This window comes from Macrosteles quadrilineatus, unplaced genomic scaffold (assembly GCF_028750875.1).
Source record: "Macrosteles quadrilineatus isolate MER2022 unplaced genomic scaffold, UCM_ALF_1.0 Scaffold_7__1_contigs__length_78375512, whole genome shotgun sequence".
In the NCBI taxonomy this organism is placed as follows: Eukaryota; Metazoa; Arthropoda; class Insecta; order Hemiptera; family Cicadellidae; genus Macrosteles; species Macrosteles quadrilineatus.
Window position 1 is genome coordinate 30,143,134 of NW_026542600.1, and position 21,972 is coordinate 30,165,105.

The following is a 21,972-nucleotide window of genomic DNA, read 5'->3' on the forward strand; positions in this document are numbered from 1 at the left end:
TGTGTTAAGTCAAACGCAATCAGATGGATCGGAAAAACCTATTTGTTTTGCGTCAAGGACATTGTCTAAAGCCGAATCAAACTACTCTGTAATAGACAAAGAAGCTTTAGCTATTGTGTTTGCTGTTAAAAGATGTCAGTATTTGTTTGGTAAAAAATTCACACTAGTAACAGACCACAAACCATTGTTGTCAATTTTTGGCCCTAAAAAGGGACTTCCGGCTTTTGCCGCTAGCAGATTACAGAGGTATGCTTTATTTTTAGCCAGCTATGATTTTAACATACAGTATGTTTCCTCTCAGGGAAATGTTTCTGCAGATTGTTTATCTCGCTTACCTTTGCAAGCTAAACATGTTAACGAACTGTATGAGGAAAATCCTTATGTAGGAACCTATTTGCAATTTTTTGTGGAGGGAGTTATTCCAATTAATTTTGTTGATATTAAGAGGTAAACACAAAAAAAACTGAGTTAAGTAAGGTATTTGGCTATGTCTTGTACGGCTGGCCTAATGAGGCAAATTAAGAGTACGACCTTATTTCATAAGGCGGAGCGAACTAACTATTGAGCATGGCATATTAATGTGGGGTTATCGGGTTGTCATTCCAAAAATGTATAAAATGGGACTTTTACAAGAACAGCATTGTGGACATTTAGGGATAGTCAAAATGAAGGCTCTAGCCCGTTCTTATCTATATTGGCCTTCAATAGATAAAGACATAGAAGAACTTGCCAATAGTTGCTCGCTATGTCTCATGGAACGTCAAAACCCGTCAAGGCCATATTTACATGTATGGGAATACCCAAAGTCAGCGTGGCAACGGTTACACATAGATTTTTTAGCCCCTTTTAATTCAAAGTTGTATATGGTTGTAGTTGATGCTTATAGTAAATGGATAGAAGTAGAGGAGGTCAGTTCCACATCTGCCAAAGTAGTCATAAATAAATTGAGACCTATGTTTGCAAGGTTTGGAATTCCGGAACAGTGTGTCACAGACAATGGCCCTCCTTTCACATCCTGTGAATTTAGCAAGTTTCTTAAAGCTAATGGGGTTAGGCATACGCTTACACCACCTTATTTTCCCGCTAGTAATGGCCAGGCGGAAAATTCTGTAAAAACAGTAAAGACTTACTCCACCGGACGTAACCTTTCCATCACCTGTACGATCAGCTGATCGACCCAAACAATCTGCCTGCAATTGAGGCGATCTGCCAGAGAAATAAAACCTCCTGAAAGGTTGAATTTATAAATATTTATTTCTGCGTTTTGTTTCCAATTTTATCAAGGTTGCTTGTTTTAATGTTTATTGTTTTGTATTATTTGATTGAATCATACAATATTGTTTCATAAAAAGTGTTTTTGTTTTAGGTTATTTAATGATTATTCAATTGGTTTGATGTGTTGATAAAAATGGCGTATTTTAAGAAAAAATAATTCTAAACTTAAAGGGGAGGAAATGTAGTGTATACAATAATATACCATAATGTTGCCATTTTTACGATATTTAGATTTGTGTTATAAAGAGTTGGCAATATGTTTTGCATTTGTGTCCTGACTACGATCAGGCGACTGTGACGTCATATCGTACGATTTCAATAAAGCTCCTGGATTGGCTACAACCCATCACGCCACTTTTCCCTCCACGTTTAACCGCCGATCCAAAAGTTCCCTTACTCTCCAGTCCTCAAGATTCCAGCAAACCATAACCATGTAGTCGGCCGGGTTTTATTTAATTCCCCAAATGGTGATTTTATTTCAATCATTACACCCCAAACGTTCCAGATAGAATAGAAACACTTTCTACTCAGCCATTGTTTTAGTTTGACTTTAAAAGGTTCAAGAAGTAGTTCTTTAATATTGAGGGGCAGTGAGTATATTATAGAGCTTGTGTGCTAATACTGGAAAGCAGTCTTTGGTCTTGGAGAGCCTACACCTCGGGACATCAACATTCCTTGCAGAGCGCAGGTTGTAATTGTGGAGTTGGTTTCGTGTAATATGAGGGAGCCTAGGGTCAGCTTTCAAAAGAAGGAGGCAGTCCAGTATGTATTGGCTATGTATCGTGAGAATGCCGAGCTGTTCAAAAAGTGGTCTGGCATGATATCGTCTACCACTCGAAACTCGAAGATAAAATTCTTACAGCAGTCTTCTGCATAATCAGAGCTCTAGTAGTGTTCGGAGCATGGCTCCATAGGACCAAGCCATAGCTCAAATGGCAATGAAACAAACCAAAGTAGGCTAGTTTAAGATAGTCAGACGTCCCCTGGGATTTTAGTTTTCTTAAAAGACAATTACGCGAGACAATAGAAAGTTAAATTATTTGTTAAGAGACTTTGTTTCAAGGTGGCCACCTATTTACATTTAAACTTTAAATTTCAAACTGATTTAATAACTTGAAGCCTAAATTTACATATATATTTTTTAGTTTTGAAAAAAAAAATTGTTTTGCCTACATTTTTGAATCTTTTCTAAGAAGGTTCACCAACTTTGGTTCTTCTTTTTCTTAAGCTCACGGCATATGGCCTACTATGGGTACAAATAGGAAATGCACTAAAATTTTACCCTTATATATTCTAAATATATTGAAAATTAAAATACTTTGCAGCCCATTGTTGAAACTTACTTTCACAGCTTCATATAAAAGATTCTGAATACCGCATACTTATATTTTTGTTGCCATCCAGTTGTAAAATTCTTATTTTTTGCTTTCATTTGATATAGTTTAAACTCACAAAACTAAACAATTTTTTCCAGAATGTTCGATGTAGGAGGTCAACGATCAGAGAGAAAAAAATGGATCCATTGTTTTGAAGGAGTCACTGCCATCATATTCTGTGTAGCCCTCTCAGGTAACTGAAATAAATTTTATAAATGTTCTTGTAAAATTGTTGTCTTAATTCAAACAATATATGTGACTGTTACAATCGTAATCTATATAGTAAACTAATTGAATTTAAATCGATTCAATTTAAAATTCACTAATCTAAGAATTTGCTCAATTAAAGCACAGTGTACAAAAAGACTAATTTATAAAGGAGTTTGTAGAAAGAGGATATAGGCCTAGTTATTAGAAATTTTGTGTTGTGGTGACTGGTTGGAGGAAGTTTTGGAGGTAGATAAATAATATTGTACTAAAGAGTATATCTGGTGTGTTGGGTGTTTTAATTTTTACTATTAGCCCAGTCAATAAAGATATAAATAAGGCAGATGTCGGAAGTAATTTTGGGAAAGCTGGATTTTTCTACGCTGTTAGACCATGTTGAGATGAGTGTTTTCCCAAAAGTCCCCACTCCTCTCCCTTATGCTTTCCCCTCATCCCCTTTTTTTAGATAAATTTATAATCTCTTAGAAACTTAAAAACGTTTAGTATAACAATTCAATCTTTTGTTAATCCTTTTTGCGATAAGATTTTCCACAAAAATTGTATTTACCATGTTAGCCTAAAATTGATAGTTTCGTCACAAAAATTATGTAAACATAAAAAATGAATTTTTAGGAATTAATTTTATGAATCTTTTAACCTTGTAGATCTTTTATATGAGGTCACACGACAAAATGTTTCATGTATAAGTTGTAGTACATAATTTAAGCTCTAAAATGATTTATAGCTAGTAACGGTTTGTTGCCTATAGTGCTTAATATAGATAGTACAGTAAATTTATTTCACAGGACTCTGGCTTTTTTACGCGCTGCAACAATGGAAACAATTTACGTATATTATGGTTCTTGTATTTGAATTTGCCGCTTTATATAGAACATGTTTAACATTCTGTAGTTCATTTAGTACATGGTACACTGTACAGACTGTTGTGAATTGTACTTGAATGAATAATGTGCATTTGCTGTTGTATGCAAGGGTCTCATTTTATTATATATGTAATTTTTTATTCTTATGTAACATCAGTATTAATAATTAGCAATGACAAAACAGTTCAATAATTAAACAACGTTGTTTTAGCAAATTTCCTATAGAGTTGTTTTGAGGTCCCTAGAGGCCAAAAACACCATGCGTTCAAATGCATTTTATATATGTATATATATATGTGTGTGTGTGTCCGTTAGCATGATAACTCGAGCAAAAATGATCAGATTTTGATGAAATTTGGTACAAACCTGTATACCTACGTTTATTCAAACAAGTTTGGGCTATCATGTTTAAATCCATTGCAATATCATGACGACTTTGATGAGTAGTAGTAAAGATATGTTATATGATACTGTAGGTAAAATTTATTCACAATACTCTGTCGATAATGTACCCAACTAAGATGCCGTTTGTAGATGACATTTCTCTTGAATGAGGGAGGGTTGGAGGCCCATCGATCCCTCAGTCAAGAGAAATGTCAACTACAAACGGCAAAACGGCTCCAACTCAAATGTGGGTTCTGGTGCTCCCCGTATGAAGAAACACAACCACAACAAGCCCAGTGTAGGTGCTGAGGCAGCTGCTACAGGTGACCTTGGAGGAGGAGGAGTTATGATCCACCCCCCTCTCAGCTGGCTCTCACTCCCCCCTCTACTCCCTCCAAGACTGGTAGAAAACAAGACGTCACTTCCAAGATGCAGACACTCTCTAGGAAGCAGTAGCTAAAAAAAACAAGTTTCGAGATGGGTGCCTTGCTTAGACCGGACAATATCGTATTTTGCCACTTTTTCTTTACCCGTTGTGTTCAAACAGGTATCGAGCCAGGTATTTTTTGTAAGTTTTGTCCTGGAATTGTATATAGTTTTTATTCGAAACTGTTTACTTAAAAAATGCTGTGGCGATTTACAGTGGAAGCATGCTAGGCCCATAACCCAGAGTTCCGTGGATCGTAACCATGCTCTGCTACTAATATGTGGTGAAATGGAGTAGTATGAGTCATTAATGAAGATACCTGGGCCCTATAATGAAATGAAATGAAATGAAATGTTTATTTGTCACATAGAATTTACATAATTGTGATACATCATCAGTAAACATATGACACGTCAGTTTTTCACAACAAAATACATGATATTATATATTTTATTTCATTGTAGTTAGTAATATATTAAAAAATAAGGTCAGAAGTTTAAAATACAACAAAAAGAGTGACGTTAGTTACAAAAAAAAATCATCAACTGAATAAGGACAAAGTAGTTCCAAATGTTCCCTAAGTAGTTTTTTTTTAAATATCCATCTTTTCTGTAAATTTGATTTGGTTAGGGAGGTGGTTGAATAGCTTCCTACCCATATACAAAGGAGCTTTCTCAAAAATTACTATTCTATGGATAGGGAACTGAGGAGGAGCATAGTTGGGAAAGTTAGTCAAAAATTCTAACTAGTTAGAAGTTATTAGTTAGTTGAAAAACTAACTGATAGAAAATAAAGTTAGTTTTAGTAGAAATTAGTTGTTCGTTGGGCAGTTGTTTTAAAGTATTTTTTAATGTCACATCTTGGTTACTAATATATACTATAATATGAGTAAAGATTGCGCAAGATATGATTTAAAAAATGGCTCCTACGATTTCCTCCAATTTCAATGCTATTGAAAATTGCTTGTATAATACATTGGCATTGTATGATTTCTTACTAACCAAAGGGATAATTACGACTGTTCAAAAACATTAAGTGTTGTAGTGCAAAACAATATACACTGACATTGAACTAAAAATCTAAAGGAAAGGCCAAGGAGATTTGTATTTTTCGACGATGCACCGCACGAGTTGATGCGTTATTACACCATCCCGTAATTATAGTTGCAACGTTCCACGAACCCAGTGACTTAATGCAATAACGGTTGTCAGATAACAGATGTTATGGATCATGAGTTTTATATTGATTGAAGCTTATTGTGGACATTTTATAGATTGATCGTCCAAATTAAAAAGTTTTGTAGACTAAATTGAGGATAAGTGGATGTCTAACAAAAATGAATTGACTTTACTACTTAATTAATCGTAGTAAGACTGAAAATATTTGTAGGCTTATAAGCTCTATTTTTTATCTCTTGAACAAATCAAACACCTCACATTTTACATTACTACAACATAAACAAATGACATAAAACTTGTCAGATAATGAACATCAACTAAAGACAATGTTTTGACACTTGAGATGATATATCAATCACCAAACAAACATTTCCCCTTCCCACCCATCAGTGCTTGGGGTGTTGATAATGGCCGTCACTACCCTTCCACAGGCCCACTGCATTCCAAAGCAACTGGACTTTGACTTTCTCTTTCCCCACCCCCCGCGTTGTTTGTCTACAAGGGCACTGACCTCTCACGGCCGCACGCAACCCAAACTGACACGTGAAATAAATAACCAGTATTTGAGATGCTTCCGCATAATTGGGAAGTTAGTTGAAAATTCTAACTAAAGTTATTAGTTAGTTATTAGTTAGTCCCGTAAAAAGTAACTGATAGAAGTTATTAGTTAGTTAATTTAAAAAGAAACGAATAAAATAGAAGTTAGCCAAAAAAACTAATGAATATAGCTATAATAAAGCTTAGTATATAGCTATAGTATATAGCTATTTCTATTCGATAGAATTTCTATTCGTTATTCCCAAGTATGCTGAGGAGTGACTGAAGACGACAAGAAGTACGAGGTACAGTGTCAGTTCAAACTCTTATGGCCTTTTTATGGCCCTAAATTATGGCCTTTTTAGCGAATTTCCCTATAGGGAAGTAGCTATTACCGTAGGTCTCATGGTAAGACTTAGGCCCGGGACCGATTTACTTTTTCATTTTGATGTCCCCAGAGGCCAAAAACACCATTCGTTCAAATTTTTATATATGTATATATATATATATATATATAGATATATATATAGAAGTAGATAGTAATGTACCAATCCTAGACCAAAAAAGGAAGACTTTAATAATTTAATGAAATTTGTTGTTTTTCAATACTAATATGTTAAATTTTTGCCTCTTTTAGGCCAATTTCTAACATTTTCATATTTTTCTAGAAAAAGTATATAATTTTGATGAAATTTTCATGAATATGTCTATATTTTCCGTAAAATTGAGTACAAAACAAAATGTTTTTAAAAACAAGTAAAATTTTAAAATTTAATGAGTAGTTTTTATACAAATTTAACTAAAACAGTTTCTTTATCTTTGAATGTTTTAATTTCAGTAATAATTAAGTTTAAATCTTTTTTATTTAATTCTTTAATTGTTTTTTCATCAAATATATTAATAAATCTATGAGGCAAATGAACTTTACATTTTTCTAATTCAACAATAACTGTTGGTCCATATTTATCTTTAACTTTATCAAATTTTTCTATTTTATATTTTGTATTCAATTCTAAACTTTTTATTGGTTTATATTCTTTGAATTTACATTCTCCTATATTATTAATCTCTTCTAGTAGATCCATTTATTACAAAAATAATTATAAAAATTTTAAACAGTTAATAATTGAAATAAATGAAAAGAATTTTAAATATCACACAACAGTTTGTTAGAACTGTTGTGTGATAGATGAATATTTTATTTTTAAATAATATCTGATGTATCACTTATGTTATCAGAAAAACCATTATGTTGATATATTATGCATGGATCATTTAAAGTTGATAAATGTTTTAAGAATTTTAAAAAATTATCATCAAAATCTGGTTTTATATAAAAATCCATATCTAAAAGTTTAAAAATCATTGGTAATAGTTTCTTAAATGATATATTTTTTTTTGTAAAACTGAAATATGCATTAAAAATTACTGTAATATTTCTTTTATCTTCAAAATTTAATTCAAAATCAATATTGAATATTTTGTTTAAGAATTGATAGTAAAATATCCAGTTTGTATAATTTCTTTGTTTTAAGAATAATTTTATATTTTTAGGTGTTATTTCAAAACTATTGTCTAAAATACATAATGTATAGATTTCATTGATTAATTGTTGTGTACGATATGGTTGAAAATGATTAAATTCTCTTAAAATATTTATAAGATGTTTGTTCTTATTCTTTCGTCTATTAATCTTTTTTTCAGAAATAATTTTTTTACATATATTACATCCTATACAATTTTCAATAATTGTAAAGTTATTAAAATTATGACATCTATAACATACATACATTTATATATAAAATTTTTATATCTAAATGGAAGAACTTATTCAGTGTCATAAATGTAAGAAGAAAACTAAAAATATTAATCCAGAAATTGTTGAAATGAAGAATGGTTTGTTTAGAATTGCTACCAAGTGTTCAATATGTAAAACAAATAAAAGTAAAATAATTAAAAAAGAAATTAAACCAATAATAAAAAAGGAATTAAATAAAAAAGATCAAATAATTGAAGCTAAAGAAATTCATGCTCCAATAAGAAAAAAATTTCTAAAAAGAAAGATAGTTACATTAGGTATTGATGATTTATGGGCAGCTGATTTGATCATTATGAAAAGTTATGAAAAAGAAAATGATGGTTATAAATATATGTTGAATGTTATTGATACATTTTCTAAATATGTTTGGTCAAAACCTTTAAAGAAAAAAGATGCAAAATGTGTATCTATAGCATTTGAACAAATTATAAAAGATGCATTAAAAATTGGTCATAAATCACCAAACTTATTACATACAGATAAAGGACTAGAATTTATAAATAAAGAATTTAATGGAGTTTTAAAAAAGTATAATATTAAATTGTATCATACAGAAAATGAAGAAAAATCAAGTATTATTGAAAGATATAACAGGACTCAAAATGAAAAAATGAAAGTTCTATTTGAAATTAATAAAAATTTTAGATGGATTGATATTCTTCAAAAAATAGTTAAAGAATATAATAATTCATATCATTCAACAATTAAAATGAAACCAACTGATGTAAATAAAGAAAATGAAAATGATTTATTAGATACAGTTTTTAAATATATCCCACCAAAAATAATTACAAAATCTAAATTTAAAATAAATGATAGAGTTAGAATAGGAAACAAAAAATCAACTTTTTCAAATAAATATAAAAACAATTGGTCAAGAGAAATATTTGCTGTTTCTAGAATTAATAATACAAATCCTGTTACATATAGTATTAAAGACTTGAATGATGAAGATATAATTGGTAGTTTTTATGATTATGAATTGAAGAAAACTAATTTGTAAAATTTTATACTATATAAATGGAGAAAAAATGTATAAGGTGTAATTTATATAAAGATGTATCTGAATTTTCAAAAATGAAATCAGCAAAAGATGGTTTATATTATTATTGTAAAGAATGTTATAAAAGTTATAAAAAGGAATTATTTGATAATATTAAAGTAATTGAAATAAATCAAAAAGAGTGTTTGAATTGTAAAGAAATTAAAGACATATCAAATTTTCATAAAAATTACTATAGTAAAGATAAAAAGTTGGCAATTTGTATTGAATGTATTAGACATATGTTTTTAAAACCACAAATGTGTGAATGTGGAAGAAGTATTAAATGGGTCAATAACTATTCAAAACATTTAGAAACTAAAATTCATAAAGAAAATATAACAAATAAGATGAATTAATAAACTAGTTTATAAAAGTTTTATTGAAAACAAATACTCTAGAAAATATAAATTGACTAGTTGATTACTAATTTTATAAAAAAAATACTCTAGAAAAAATAAATTAATCATTAATTTGGGTATATTACTTATATTTTATAAAAACATATTTTCTAAGTAAAAATTATTTTTATTAAATAAAGGAATTTTTTCTCATCTAAATGGAAAGACGAAATGAAAATATATTATGTCCTTATTGTATTAAAAATATATATTCTAAAAACTATGCAAGACATTACAACTCAAAGAAACATTTAGAAAATAAAATAAAATATGAAAATGAAGTTAATAATTTAAAAATATGGTGTAAACAAAATTATATTAATGATTATAAAAACAAAAATCTAGATCAATTAAAAGAAATAAAAAAGTCATATGATCCAACAAACTATTCTTTATTTAAAGAAGAAAAATTAAAGGAAATTGCTAACAAACTATCTGTTAGAAACTATACAAATTTAGTAAGAAATGAACTGATTAAAAGACTAAATAAAATTAAACAAAATCCTAATAATTTAAAATATAGATCATTGAAATTTATTCAAGATTTAGCTGTTAAAAATAATATTAAAATTGTAAATAAAACTAGAAAGGAATTGACTGAATTATTGACTGATCATCTTAAAAATAAACCAATTCTAAAAGAAAATATAATAAATATTCAAGAAGCTTCTTCATTAAAAGGTTATTTTCAAGAATATATTCTAACAAATTCAAATGATGGTTTGGATATATCTGATTATTTAGAATCACAAAGAAGTGAAATTCAAAAATTAATTGAAAAACAAAAATTTAAAAATATAAAAGGACAATTAGCTTTAACATGTGAATATCAGAGAAAATTGGTTAGTGGTGAAAATCAAACCAGTACAATGTATTTTGCTCTTAGGAGTTCAGATATCTTAAATATTAATGAATTTATAAATGATCAGTTTAAAAAATTAATATTAAGAGAAAATTTGAATCAACCATCAAATGGTAGTGGTTGGTCATTAAGTAGATGTTTAGAATTAAATCTCAAATTGTATAAAGTTAATTCATTAAATGCTGGTTCATATATTGAACTACCAAATAAAATCAAAAACAAGAAGAGTTGTATAAATTTTAAAAATAAAGATGAATATTGCTTCATTTATGCAATTAGATGTGCGATTGATAAATATAAAAATAGAAAATTAGATCATCCAGATAGGGTTAAACAGTATCAGAGTTATATAAATGATGAAATTTTTAAAGGTTTTGATTATCCAATAACATTAAAAGACATAAAATTGTTTGAAAAAAGATCATTTGATCCTAAATATAACTATCCATCCATGTCAATTAATGTTTATAGAATTGATGAAGATGAAAAGATTGTTCCATTACAAATATCTGAAAATTATGATGCAAAATTAGACATTGATTTGTTGTATTATAAAGATGGTGACAACTCACATTATATATTAATAACTGATTTAAGTAAATTAGTTTCTAACCAAGTTTCAAAAGATGGTCATAAACTATATATTTGTAGACGATGTTTGACACATTTTTATAAAAATAGTGATTTGAATAATCATTTAATAATTTGTAAATCTCTTGAACCTTGTCGACCAATTATGCCATTTTCTGGTGAAACTGTTAAATTTGAAAATTATTATAAAAAACTTGAACATCCTTTTGTAATTTATATGGATTTTGAAAGCATTCTGAAAAAGATTAATACTTGTGAAAATAATCCAAATAACTCATATACAAATAAAATTCAGAAACATATACCTTATGGATTCACAATTTATTTAGTTTCTAGAGTGACTAATAAAATATATAAACCAATTTGTTATAGAGCAAAAACAGATGAAGAGTTGAAAAATGTACCAAATAAATTATTTGAATACTTAGATGAGATTTCAAAGTATATAGCTAAAAAATATAATTCGAAAAACAAAAAGCCTATGAGTTTAACTAAAAATGAAGAAATTGAATATCATAAAGCAAGTGTTTGTCATATTTGTGAAACTATTGGTTTTGATAATGACACAAGACGAAAGGTAAGAGATCACTGTCATTTAACAGGAAAATTTAGAGGTGCAGCACATTCAAGTTGTAATTTAAATCTAAAATTTCCACAAAATATACCTGTGTTTTGTCATAATAGTTCAAACTATGATACACATTTGTTTATTAAAGAATTAGCTAAAAAATATGGTAAAATTGATTTAATAGCAAATACTGATGAAAAATATATAAATTATTCAGTTAATTCAGGATATGGTTATGAATTTGAAGATGATAAACCTAGAAAATTTGTAAAATTCTCATTTGTAGATACGTTTAGATTTATGGCCTCATCAATTGATAAGTTAGCTAAAAATCTGAAAGAATTTAAACACTTGACTAAATTTATAAAAAACATTGATATAATTAAAAAAGATGATGAAACATTTGAAATATTATCTTCGAAAGGTATATTTCCTTATGAGTTTATAGATGATATTGAAAAATTAGATTATGATAAAATATTAGATAAAGCACAGTTTTATAGTTCTTTAACTGATGAAAATATTAGTGATGATGATTATAAATACTATCTAAAAGTTTGGAATAAATTAAAAGTTAAAACATTAGGAAATTATTCTGATTTGTACAATATTCAAGATGTGATGTTATTAGCTGATATATTTGAAAATTTTAGATCAGTTTGTTTAAAGAACTATCAATTAGATCCTGCACATTATTTAACATCACCATCATTAGCATGGGACTCTATGTTAAAATTAACAAAAATAGAATTAGAATTGATAAGCGATTATGATATGTATTTGATGATTGAAAAAGGTATAAGAGGTGGAATTTCTCAATGTGTTACAAGGTATTGTAAAGCAAATAACAAATATACCAAAAATTATGACCCTAATAAACCTGAAAATTACATGTTATATGTAGATGCAAACAATTTATATGGATGGGCCTTAAGTCAAAAACTACCATACAAAGATATTAAATGGATGAATCCAAATGTATATACAACTAATGAATGGAAAGAAACTATATTAGAATTAGATGAAAATGTTGATTATGGCTATATATTAGATGTTGATTTAGAATATCCAAAGGAATTACATGATAATCACAAGGATTTACCATTAGCTCCTGAACATTATAATAATAAGCTTTGTACTACATTATTTGATAAAAAAGACTATGTGGTTCATTCAAGAAACTTAAAATATTACCTAAAACAAGGTCTAGAATTAAAAAGAGTAAATCGAGTAATAGCATTTGATCAAGATAACTATATGGAAAAATATATAAAACTGAACACAAAATTAAGAGCTCAATCAAAATCAGACTTTGAAAAAGACTTCTTTAAGTTAATGAATAATTCTGTATTTGGTAAAACAATGGAAAATGTAAGGAATAGATGTAATATAAAATTAGGTGATGAAGAATATTCATTAAAACAAGCTAAAAAACCAAACTTTAAAACGTTTAGTATATTTGATAAAAATTGTATTGCTTCACATTTGATTAAAGAAAAAGTTAAATTTGATAAACCAATATATGTGGGATTTTCAGTTTTAGAATTATCAAAATTATTAATGTATGAATTTTACTATGATAAGCTAAAGAAATATGATCCAAATGCAAAATTATTATATATGGACACTGATAGTTATTTTGTGGAATTAAAGAAAGATCCTTATAAAATTATTAAAGAAAATATAAATGAGTTTGATACAAGTGATTATAAAAAAGATCATGAGTGTTACACTGAAAAAAATAAAAAAGTAATTGGTAAATTTAAAGATGAGCTAAATGGTGAAATACTAGAAGAATATTGTGGATTAAGATCAAAATTATATAGTTATGAATTTAACAATAAAAATCCTGTAAAATGTAAAGGTATCAAGAAAAGTGTTGTAAATAAGACAATTAATATGAGTGATTTTAAGAAATGCTTGTTTGATGATATAGAACAATATAGAACAATGACATGTATTAGAAGTTATAAACATGAATTGTATACTATTAGAATGAACAAATTAGCTTTGAGTAATAAGGATGATAAAAGATTTGTATGTGAAAATAGAATTGATACATTACCTTGGGGACATAAAAATATAATTTAAACATAAATAAATGGAAATAATAATCATACCAAAAGAATTAATAGACAGTGAATATGATCAAAAATTGTTTTTGTTTAAAACTAAATTATCAAATAAATATTTAATTTATCTTTTTAAATATAAAGGATATTATGTTTATCACAATGCCTTTAATTTTAATATAAAACCATTCTTATATAAAGTAATACAATATGTTAAAGAAAGTTTTAAGGAAAATGATCAAAATGTAATTAATTTAAGATTTTAAAATTAGTGAATATAAACCTGATTCATGAATTAATATATTTTTATTTTTAAATATAAAATTATTATTAAATAAATCAATAGTTGTCATTATTTATAGAAAAAAATTTAAGTTAGAAATTTTGTTTTAATCTTAAATACACAATATTAACATTTTTATTATTTATCAAATTTCCTTCATTATCTTGAATAGATATTACAATATTTTGAATTTTATTAATATTTTTTAAAGGAACATAGTCTATTTGATTTGGTTTTTCACTTATTTTTGAACCATATTTAACATTTGGATAAAAAGTATATAGAATTTCTGATTCTTTATGTAAATGCGAGTGATCATTATGATTTTCAAAGCTAGGTTCAACCAAATTACAATGGATTTCTAAAACATCAAAAGATCTTAATTTAGGTAACTTAATTCCTTTAATTAAAGTGTCTGGTTCAATCATTTCATCCTTTAAACCTAATAAATCAGTTATAATAGCTGTTACTATAATTTTAACAGGTGATTTTATCACAATAAGAGAACCCTCATTTTCTAATAAAAACTCATTTTCATCAAAATTATCTGCTTTCTTTTTAAATTCTTTTAAGCTATTTTTAAAGTTTTCTTTTATAGTTTCTAATGTGTGATATCCTTTGTTTAAATTAAAATATTGATTTATTTCTTTTTCACCATTCTTAATAGTAAAACCATATACATTTTTATAATCATTTGGTACATTTAATACAAAATTATCCGAATAAAATCCACAAAGACCAATACTATAATTTCCATCCAAATGAATTGGATGTTCTAATCTTAGTTCAATCTTTGAAGAATTGCCTGTAATTTTAAATAATTTCATCTTATTTAAATGGAAAATTTTTTAAAGGAAAAAAATAAGATAAAATTTGATACATATGATGAAAAAATCAAGAATAATCAACCAATTAGATTGTTAATAATAGGATCAAGTGGTTCTGGTAAAACAACATTACTATTAAATTTCATCTATAAAAGATTGATACCATACACAAATTTATATGTTTTTAGTAAATCACTAGAGCAGCCTGCATACATAAAATTACAACATAGATTTAAAAATATTGAAATGAACATTAACAAAAAAGTTGCAAATTTCTTTGGTTCATGTGAAGATATAATTTCATTAAATGATTGTAAACCAAATTCATTAATTGTTTTTGATGATTGTATTTTAGAAAATCAAGATAAAATAAAAGAGTATTTTGTAATGGGTAGACATAAAAACATATCATGTATTTATCTTTCACAATGTTATTCAAAAGTTGACATTAAATTAATAAGGAATAATTTAAATATGTTATGTATTTTTAAGCAAAATAATCATTATGTAAAACAAATTTTTGATCATTTTGTAGGTTCTGATATGTCATTTAATGAATTTAAGGATATTTGTAATGATTGTTGGAAAGAAAATTATGGATTTTTAACTATGAATTTGATATTAAAAACAAATGAAGGAAAATATATGAATAAGTTTTCTAATATAAAATTTTCTTCTAAATAAATGTGGTGTATGCTTGATTTAATTGTTGATAAAATATTTGTTATAATAATATTTGCCTTATCTTTAGTGTTTATTTTTCTTATTACATTTACAGAAAATAAAAAATGATGTGTTTGTGTTTAATTTTAGATTTACTTATTACTTTTGTTTTATTTATATTAATCATTAGTGTAGTGTTGATTGTGCTTAATCGACATAGTTTATGTTTATGTTAACATGGTTTATGTTTATGTTAACATATTTTTTCTTTTAATAAATGGATAACATAACTGTTGACAAAGCTAAAAAGTTAGATGAAATTGAAAAAAAATTAATAAAAGAATTTAAAAATCAGATTAAAATTGATGAAAATTATGAACAAATTAAACAAAAAGCATATGAACCAATAACATCTGCAATTGGTAAAGTAGAAAATAAAATTGGTGATGTTTTAAATGAAAATAAAAATTTAATGGATTTAGTACCTATTGTTAATCAATTTGCAAACATATCAATACCACAATCTGAAGAAGAATTTATGTTACCTTCAAGTACTCCATTTAGACCAATAAGAGAACAAATTATTGAAGAAGAATCAACATTTATAGATCCAAATATTGTTTCACCTCAAATATTAAATAAAATCATTGGTCCAATTGCACAAAAATATTTACCTAGAGCAAAAGATGATAAATTTGGTTTGTATTGGGATAAACATAAAAAATCATTTATGATTGGTGATAAAATAACAGTAATTGATAATGATGATTTACTTGTTAATGGTAAAACATATACTGGCACTCAAGGTTTATGGAGATTATTGACATATAAAGACAAACCAGATGATAATTTATATAGTCAAGATGATTTAAATAATTACTCAAAAATTTTATGGGAAACAGATTCAATTTATAAAAATAATGATCCAAGTACTAGAAAACCAAAATCAAGTAAAGGTAATAAATATATGAATTTGATTAAATTTATTTGGGATTCTAAAGGAAATATTGAAGGATCTGGTATAAGAAAATATTCAGAAAATAAAATTGAATACAGATATATTGATGATTTAAACAAATTAGAAAGTATAATCAATTATATATATGCTCAAGAAAAAGCTGGAAATAATAACTTTATCAATGAAAAAAGGGCTATTAAAGATTTTATTTCAAACAAATTAGATGAATTAATTGAAAAACCTGATGGTATAAAATATTTAAAAAGAATATTACCAACTATAACATCACCAATTATAGGTTCAGGATTATTAAATGATTTTATAAATAATTTACCATTTGAATTGCATGTACCTGGTTTTCAATATCTAGGACCTGGAACTAAACTACAAAAAAGATTAAAAAGAGGTGATCCTGGAATAAATGATTTAGATAAAGCTGCTAAAGAACATGATATATTTTATAGAGATCATAAAGATACAGAATCTAGAAATGATATTGCTGATAAAATATTACAAGATAAAGCATGGGATATAGCAACATCTAGTGATCATGATATAGGTGAAAGATTAGTTGCTTTACCAACATCAGGTGCTATGTGGTTAAAAAGAAAATTTGGAATGGGATTAGAAATAGGATTAAAATTTTAACCTATATAAATGGAGAAAGTTAAGGTAAATTTAACTGATTATCAAAAATCTAAAATTAAATCTGCTTTTAAGAAAAATAAAAATTTGACTATACAATTTGAAATAGATCAATTTAAAAATGGTAATGATGTATTATTATTAACTAAAAGACAATTGAATAAATTAGAAAAACATAAAAAATTAAATACTGGATTAAGACTTGAATTTTCTTATAATCAACTTAAACAAATAAAAGATGGTGGTTTATTAAATGAAATATTAAATGTTGCTGATTATATTCCTGGCATAAATAGTTTAACACCAAAAGTTAGAAGAGGAGCTAAAGTAGTAAAAGACAATGTTATTCCAAAATTTCGAGAATTTATAAATTGGTTAGATCAAGAATTAGCTAATGTAAAAGGATCTGGATTAGATGAAAAAACATTAAAATATGTTAAGAAAAAAATTTCAACCCATTGACTTTAGCTGATTTAGAAAAATTATGTCAAAATATTAAGAATTTTAGAGGTGTTTTTATGAGAGATATGCTTCCAAAAACTGTTAATAAATTTGAATGTGGTGTAGTCAATTTAGATTCTTTTTCTGGTAATGGAACTCATTGGATATGTTATTATAAAAAAGATAAAATTAAATATTACTTTGATTCTTATGGAAAAATTGTTAATAAACCTTTTAAGGAAATTGTTAAATATTTAGGAAAAGACAATATATTTTTTAATGATTCACAAATTCAAAATTATAATGATCCACCTATATGTGGTCATTTGTGTGTTTTTGTATTAAATGAGTTGAATAAAAATACAAGATTTGATAACATAATCAATAAATTAATTCTTAATAAATATGGATTCATTAAATATATTTGATCTATTTGGTAGACAGAAAAAAGATTTAATTGAAGTAAAAAATGATTATATTAATTCAAAATTAAATTCCATTTTTAATGATATTAATAAGGATTTAAAAAACCATATTAAGAAAACTAATAATTTGGTTAATGCTATTAGTTTATCTAAAAATTATTTAAGTATTAATTCTAGAAGAATTGTTAATGTAAAACCAAGTATTAATGATTATGATGTTGTTATAAAATCTGAGTTAAATGAAGTTTTAAATTCTATTATTAAGGTTAGTAATGATCATTCAAAAACTAAACAGGATTTAAATGAATTGGTTAATTCATTATTTAATCTAAAAATGTATGTTGAAGATTTAGAAAAACAACTTGAAGATAAACTTGCTGAAAAAATAAGATTAGTAACTGCTGGATTAGCACAAATATTAGAAGATAAACTTAATACAGAAAACCAAGAAGATCAATAATTTTTACTATATAAATGGAGTTTATTTACTGTCTTAAATGTAAACAAAAAACCAATTCTAAAGACATTCAAACAATAAAATTAAAAAATAAAAATATGGTTAAAGCAAAATGTTGTATATGTAATTCAAAGAAAAGTAGTTTTACAAAAATTTCCTCCTAATAAATGGCTCTATATAATTCATTTGATTATTTCATTATCAGAAACCAATTTCTATTAACCAATGAAGATTGGGATATTATTTCAGAAAAATATGAATTGAATGAAGATATGATCAGATTGTTTCAAAATAAACTAAATTGGGAAAAAATTGCACAATATCAAACATTAAGTATACAATTTATTGATGAGTTTATTAATTATCAACTTAATGCTTATATTAATTTGGTTTGTAAGTATCAAAATTTAGATGAAGATTTTATTGATAAATATAAAAATGATTTGGATTGGGAAATAGTGTTACAATATCAAAATATATCAGCAAAATTCATCATAGATCATGCACTGAATATTGAACAGTTTAAAGAAAAAATGGATTATGACGAGATTGATTAAATTATTCCAAAAAGATTTATAAAACTATTCTTTATTACAAAAATTTTACTGGTTTTAAAAAACCTTTTTCTTTCCATATTTTTTTCATAAATTTCTCCTTAATAAATGGCTAATACTTATGAAATTGAAAGAGCTGAATATAAAAATTTTTATCCTTTATCTAAACTACATTTGAATGAACCAAACAAAAAAACTGAATTTAATATTGATTTTGGAGATGGTTTTTGTACATCTAAATTTCAATTTTATATTTCAGGAACACTAAAAAAATCTGATGATAGAGACTATGGTGCTACAGATAATGTAAAGTTGATTAATAATTTTGTACCATTCTTATTTTCAAAAATTGAAATTAGAAAACATAATAAATTAATTGAGGAAATTGAATATCCTGGACAATTAAGTACAATAAAAGGTACTGTTACTTATTCAAAAACAGAAGCAGTATCCAACATTTGTAATGGATTTCAATCAGATTTCAAAAAAACATTTGAAGCTGTGGGTAATCTATCACATTTTGGATTAGGTTTCTTTGAAAATGTTAATGTTCCAATATACAAAGGAGGATTCAATATATGTTTTGTTAGATCTGAAGATAATGATGCCATTTTTAGATGGAAAACTAAAAAAGTTGATGGAACTTTTGATGATACTACATTACCAAGTGCTGGAAAAATAATTATTGATGACTTTTTTATTAGAGTTCCAATAATTGAGTATAAAACTACAAGTAAAATTCAATATATTAATGAAATAACTAAAAAAGAAAAAATACTATTTCACTTTAATCATTGGCAATGTATTGAACAAAAGACAATAACTGGAAAAACAGTTAGTTTTGATATAACAAATATTTATCGAAACATCTATAATCCAAAATTTATAATAATTGGTTTTCAAAAAGGTAGAACTAATGATCAATTATATGACACTTCAAAATTTGATAGTATGTATATTAAAAATATTAGAGTAAAATTAAATGGTCACTATTATCCTGATGAATTAATAAATCTAGATATAAATAATGAAAAATTTAGAATTGTATATCAAATGTATCAAGATTATAAAAAGGTTTATTATAACAATAGTGAAATGTATTATGATCCAACAGAATTCATTGAAAATAGACCATTATATGTGATTGATACAACAAAAACTCCTGTTAATATTTCTGGTTCAAAGAATGATATTATTATAAATATGGATTTTGATTATGATATAACTGTTGCTAGTAAAACTAATTGCTATGTGGTTGTTGTGTCTGAAAGATTATTAGAGTATAATGTGATTAAAAATGATATAACTGAAATCAAATAAAATTATTATAAAACCACCATTTATTTACTACTTTTTGACATATTTTTCAAAATATTATTATATTTTATGAATAATGAGACTACTATTGTTAATTTAAAATTTGTTTCATAAAAAAATATTAATAAATAAAAATGTTTGATTTTCAAGGTCACAAGAAATAAATATTTTAAATTTTATTATTTAATAAATTTGTACTTACCTTATAGATATATCATACTAAATTTCATGAAAATATCTTTAAAAACAAAGAAGTTATTAAGGTTTTTAGTTTAAGGGTAGTTCACCCTAAATTGGAAAATTTTAGTAAAAACATTGATTTTAAACATAATTTTTCATAATTTTTAAGTTTTAGAATTATTCAATAATTTTTTACATTTTTATAAATAAAATACAAAATAAGGGATGAAACTACCCTTAACATAAGTCAAAAACATTCTTTAATATTCAATGAGTGTATGTTTCAAATTTGGTTAAGATTGGTTTAAAAACACTCAAGTTATAACATACAATATATTTCAAATAATTTCATTCGATACTAACAATCGAATAATAAGTTGAAACATTCGATATTAACAGTTAAATTACTGAATAGGAATTCAAAATAACTCACACAAACATAAACAAATAATATTTACTGAACATTTCAGATTTATCAAAGCGTGCATTCAATGCACGCTTTCGTTGAACATCATTTGGTTTGGCAAAAAAAAAAAACTGTCAAATAAAACAGCACAGTCACTTAAATTTTTTTACACAAAATATTTACTGTACAATTCAGATTTATCAAAGCGTGCTTTAGAAGCACACTGTCCTTGAATATCATATGGTTTGGCAAAAAACTATCAAACAAAGCAGCAATCACTTGACCTTGAAAATTCTGATTGTTTTATAAACAAGTTATGATTACAAACAATAAAAATAGTCTATAAATAGTTCAATAAATCACTTTTACTTATTAAAATATTAGTTAAAAACACTTGAACAATCCAAATATGGTGATGAACACTTCAAACACATTTCACTTCACAACACGATAGTTTCACAATTTTCATAGTTAATCTTCTTTATACTTCATCTTCAATCAATAAATAATAAACTTTTACCATCAATAAACTCTTATTTTAAATATTTCTTCATAAAACAAAATGAGAATATACATAGAAAATCAGCCAGTCGACAGAGCCACACCCATTATGATAGCTAATGACGAGATTTTTGCTAACTTGACACTTTTTTTTTTTTTTTTGTTCAATCGGCTAGTTTCATTAGCTAACTATTTAACCATTGATTATACATTTTAAGCATTAATTATAAAATACTTTTCGATTAGTTTAGATAAATCAAAATAATTATTTTAATCCACACTGCAATTTACTAACATTCAACTGGTTATTATTTTATTCAATCACTTATTTTCATAAAAAGATCGACCAAACAAATTAGGCCATAGACTAATATTCCTTCAATAAGATTATATTTACAACACAATTTATTTTTGTTGATTTTTACATTATCTTTAATCGTACAGAAATGTATAATATATGAAATAGCATTAATTTTTAACAAGCTTTTCATTGGTGATATTTATTTTCAATTTAAATCAATACTTATCTTTTTATCTTAAGATTATCATTTTGTTAACATTTTTATGATTTCACAATTGAAATATATAAAAAGATATTTTTGATAATTAAACCTTAAATAAACCTTTATAAACTTGTTTTTTTAATCAATTAAACTACATCATGATTTTTATGATATAAAAAACTTTAATAA

At 25.8% G+C, this 21,972-nt stretch overlaps 1 protein-coding gene across 1 annotated transcript in view; it reads left to right on the forward strand.

The window, feature by feature from the left end:
- LOC128997755 (guanine nucleotide-binding protein G(i) subunit alpha) overlaps positions 1-21,972 on the forward strand; it is a 51,985-nt gene that overhangs the window by 13,447 nt on the left and 16,566 nt on the right. The window contains exon 4 of the mRNA XM_054423417.1: positions 2,750-2,844. Coding sequence (XP_054279392.1) covers positions 2,750-2,844 — 95 coding nt within the window. The remainder of the gene's footprint in view (positions 1-2,749; positions 2,845-21,972) is intronic.